This window comes from Pan troglodytes, chromosome 4 (genome assembly GCF_028858775.2).
Source record: "Pan troglodytes isolate AG18354 chromosome 4, NHGRI_mPanTro3-v2.0_pri, whole genome shotgun sequence".
In the NCBI taxonomy this organism is placed as follows: Eukaryota; Metazoa; Chordata; class Mammalia; order Primates; family Hominidae; genus Pan; species Pan troglodytes.
In genome coordinates this window covers 133268981-133273676 of record NC_072402.2, presented here as the reverse complement: position 1 = coordinate 133273676, position 4696 = coordinate 133268981, and the positions used below count along the sequence as shown (strand labels likewise).

Sequence of the window (4696 nt, the reverse complement as noted above, 5' to 3'; positions counted from 1 at the left end):
TGGCCCAGCACAGGCAATCAACATAGCCAATGGATTACTTCAAAATAATACAAGGATAATTCTCTATGCTTCAGCAACCTGAGGATTTAACTTGGTGTTTTATTTATGAAACCGCAGACACTAATCCTGGCTATCTGAAGTAGAAAAGCCCCACTCACGAAAGGCCCACTATGGGAGGGCTCATGCAATCAGTGGGAAGGCTGGAGAACCAGGCTCAAAAAACAGATGGAACAAGGGCTGGCCCTGGGAAGAGTTCAGACAGGATGTCCACTGGTTCCTGGCCACCTCTTCCACCACTGGTCACTGGCTCTCCTGGGTTGTTGCCATGACACAAGTGAACTCTAGACTGTCACCAGCTCTGAGCCTAAATTGCAAATGGGGCAGCTAACTGCCTGTACTAAAATCTTTTGGCCACACCCTAATTGCTAGGAATGGGGAAGGGGTTCTCATGCATTCAAATTTCTCAACAGGAAAGCTCTTCAGGTACCTGTCAGCCAAAAAAGTGACACTGGCCAAACCAATTCTCTCATTCAGGAATTTGGAAAACCATTTGTTGTAGTGGGTTGAAATAGTGGGCCTCCATAAGATATGTCCACCCAGAATCTCAGAATGGGATCTTATTTGGAATAAGCATCTTTGCAGATATAATGAAGGCAAGGGTTGCAAGATTAAATCATCCTGGATTAGCTGGGCCCTAAATCAAATGACAAGTGTCCTTACAAGAGACAGAGAAGGAGAAGACACAGAGAGGAAGGCCGCATGAAGAAAGGAGGCAGAGATTGGAGTGACACAGCTGCCAATCAATGAATGGCCAAGATGGCCAGGAGCCACCACTAGAAGCTGCGAGAGAGGCATGTCACAGATTTTCTCTCAGAGCCTCCGAAAAGGAGCCATCCCTGCCAAAAACTTGCTTACAGACTTCTGGCCTCTCGAACTGTAAGAGAATGAACTTCTGTTGCCTTAAACCCCCTAGTTTGTGGAATTTTGTTGTGGCAGTCCAAAGAAAGGAAGCTGACACAGGGAGAGAAACAGAGGTGGGGGGCAGAGAGAGGACCCTTGGGCTCCTGCTGGTTTACACAAGTCCTCGAAGCCCTTGAGTTCTTGAGAAGCCCCCGTATCCATCCAACAACTGCCCTTTCCTGAGTGAGCTGGTCGAAGCCACTTGCTGTGACTTCTAATAAATCTCAAGCCCTTATATATGACTGTGTCCTAGCCTTCCACTGAGATCAGGGGTACCTGCAGGGTGCAGTCGGGGAAGGGGACAGCTGGGCAGAGTCCCCTGAGCCAGAAGGCAAGCGCTGGTCAGTGAGTCGAGGTGGGAACTGCCACTACACAGCCCCCTTTCTCAAAGGGGCCAATCCCCCCCCAACCCAAAGAGTCAGCTAGGCTCCCAGGGCAGCAGGCCAGGCATCCGGCCTGAGGCTACCACTTGGATATCAGGTGGGGGGCAGGCACTTTGCTGAAAGCTGCTCATTTTGTTTTTAATACCCTCATCCTATAATCGAGTGCTGTTCCTTACTATTTATCCTCCAAGTACAAAGTTGGGTGATGTCTGGGCCACTGTGGCTCCTGGGTGAGTGTAGGTGACAAGAGAAAAGTAACTCCTGACAAGCAGAGGGAAGACCTGCTGGAATAGGCGAGTTTAAGACACCGAAGGCGGGAGGGGGTTTGGAGGAAAGGGGTTCCACTGTCACCTGCTGCCCTCCAGAGGCCAGCTCTCTCTCGGGCCAGGGGAGCTGGATCCCCTGGCTGGCTCGACCTGAAGAGGGCCACAGAGGCTGCAAGCAGGGCTTCAAGAGACGGTGTGCAACGGATTTCTCCGGGCATGGGGCAGGCAAGGTTTCAGGAACGCCGAAGAAAAGGAAATTCTCATATTAATAATTATATTCTCATATTATTATTTATATAAATTCTCATATTATTAATTCTTATTAAGAATCTTGAGGTGACTTGTGGGCAGAGGTGCGGAGGAGGGTGGAGAAGGGAAGGGAAAGAAGGGAAGGGTGAGACCAAGACTCAAGGCAACCTGGGAAATCACCCGATCCTCTTTTCCACTCTCCTCTTCGCACTCCCCAGATGAAGGTCAACAGATTCTTTCCCGTTTCTTCATCAGCCTGAACGGAGCAGCGACACTTATCCTTGCCCTGCGCCCTGTGCCTCTGGCATGGCCACTCTCCAGTCTATTTAAAAATGATTTTCACCCTGTTCAGCGGATGCTGCACATTTAGTGTTCCACAAACATTATATCTGATCATCCTCCACAGGGTAAACTTTTGTCTCATCTTACAGGTGGGGAAAGCAATGCTCAGGGAAGTTAAATTACTCGTCCAAAGTCACGCGACCACTAAGCAGCTGGAGAGGGGATGCGAAGCCAAACTCCAAGTACCCTCCAGGTTTCCGCAACTCACTGGGCGGCTCACACTTTCGCGCTCGCGCCCCGCCTCCCCGTCCCACCCCAGCGAGGGGCGTCCAGCCCGCCCCAAGAGGAGCGTGCCTCGGCCGCTAATCGCCCGCCGCCCCCGCCTCTGTTCACTGCCTAGAGACGCCCTGGCCGGCTTAGCCCGAGCCGACTCCGGGGGCCGCGCGACGCCGCCGATTGGCCGGCGGTAATTACGGGCACACTCCGGGTTGGGGGAGGGGCGATGGCGGCCTCCCGCGAGCATAAATTATGCAAATACCCGGGCGCTGCACGGAGATGACCTGCCGCCTCGCTCCATTCACCCGGGCTGCCGCGGGGGCGGAGGTGGCAAGGGAGGGGGGCGCCCATTGTTGCGCCGGGTACTTAAGGGGTCCTGAGGCCAGTCGTGTGCCACACTCGGTGCTCACACGAGCTGATCTGATCGCCGGCGACATCACTCAGGAGACCGGCCGGGCGCGTGGCCCCTGCAGGCGAGGCGAGGAGGCCAGGCCAAGTTCTCCGTGCGCCCCTGCACCCTTCCAGGCTCTCGCACCCGCAACTGGCACAGAGTAACAACCCCAGGCTGTTGGGAACGTAAGTGCGCCCTGGCGGCTCTGCCCTCAGTCCGGGCTGCAGCGCTCTGAGCGCCTTTCTATCTGTCCGTCGGTCCTGCACAGCGCAACGATGCCAGCCCCCCTTGAGACCCGCATCTCCGACCTCGACTGCGCCAGCAGCAGCGGCAGTGACCTATCCGGCTTCCTCACCGACGAGGAAGACTGTGCCAGACTCCAACAGGCAGCCTCCGCTTCGGGGCCGCCCGCGCCGGCCCGCAGGGGCGCGCCCAATATCTCCCGGGCGTCTGAGGTTCCAGGGGCACAGGACGACGAGCAGGAGAGGCGGCGGCGCCGCGGCCGGACGCGGGTCCGCTCCGAGGCGCTGCTGCACTCGCTGCGCAGGAGCCGGCGCGTCAAGGCCAACGATCGCGAGCGCAACCGCATGCACAACTTGAACGCGGCCCTGGACGCACTGCGCAGCGTGCTGCCCTCGTTCCCCGACGACACCAAGCTCACCAAAATCGAGACGCTGCGCTTCGCCTACAACTACATCTGGGCTCTGGCCGAGACACTGCGCCTGGCGGATCAAGGGCTGCCCGGAGGCGGTGCCCGGGAGCGCCTCCTGCCGCCGCAGTGCGTCCCCTGCCTGCCCGGTCCCCCAAGCCCCGCCAGCGACGCGGAGTCCTGGGGCTCAGGTGCCGCCGCCGCCTCCCCGCTCTCTGACCCCAGTAGCCCAGCCGCCTCCGAAGACTTCACCTACCGCCCCGGCGACCCTGTTTTCTCCTTCCCAAGCCTGCCCAAAGACTTGCTCCACACGACGCCCTGTTTCATCCCTTACCACTAGGCCCTTTATAGACACCGTTACTTTCCCCCTCCCCTAGTCAGCAGGCAATAGATGGGGCCCCAGCTGCCGCCTCGGGACCCCCTCTCCAGGCGGAGGGAGGAAGCGGGAGCTTTAAAGCAGTCGGGGATACCTGAGCCGCTTGTTAGGTCGCCGCACCCTCGCGGCGGATGCTTCTTGGTCTGTTTCTCCGGCCCTCAGCCCAGCGCCCCTCCTGCCCGCCCCTAGACGGCCTTTCCTTTTGCACTTTCTGAACTCCACAAAACCTCCTTTGTGACTGGCTCAGAACTGACCCCAGCCACCACTTCAGTGTGATTTAGAAAAGGGACAGATCAGCCCCTGAAGACGAGGTGAAAAGTCAATTTTACAATTTGTAGAACTCTAATGAAGAAAAACGAGCATGAAAATTCGGTTTGAGCCGGCTGACAATACAATGAAAAGGCTTAAAAAGCAGAGACAAGGAGTGGGCTTCATGCATTATGGATCCCGACCCCCACCACTGCAGGCTCGCTCTAGGAAGAACTGGAGACTCTTGCTTAGCTATTCAGGCACAGGGCTGGAGAGTACTTTAATTTATTCAAGATGCTTCATTCATATGAAAATGTATTTTTGTACATAAAGAGTTTATTCTATTATGAGCTATCAAAGTTTACATTTTTGTACTGCAGACGCTTCCTGTAAATAAAAACTAAAAATAAGTCGCCAAGTTTCTTGCCTAATATTAGTGTCTCTAGGGCTTTTCTTGCTTTTCCCTGCTGGCTCAACCACTAAAGTGAAACACTATCCCACTCACCTCCAAAGCCTCCGTTCCTGTTTCAAAAACAATTTAAAAATAAAACGCACCTGATTTCCACCAAGAAACGGATAAAGACAGACTAGGGCATTTGGGATCTGTCATTCCTT

At 55.2% G+C, this 4696-nt stretch overlaps 1 protein-coding gene across 1 annotated transcript; it reads left to right on the top strand.

Annotated features, from left to right (window-relative positions):
• The first annotated feature begins 2736 nt into the window (after positions 1–2736).
• Positions 2737–4491, top strand: NEUROG1 (neurogenin 1). The gene has a single exon (XM_003310829.5). It carries the CDS (start codon positions 3083–3085, stop codon positions 3794–3796), a length of 714 nt encoding a protein of 237 aa, XP_003310877.1. The 5' UTR covers positions 2737–3082; the 3' UTR covers positions 3797–4491.
• Positions 4492–4696: the final 205 nt, after the last annotated feature.

Coding starts and splice junctions, on each gene's coding strand:
- NEUROG1 (XM_003310829.5), top strand. CDS start 3,083: ATGCCAGCCCCCCTTGAGACCCGCATCTCCGACCTCGACTGCGCCAGC.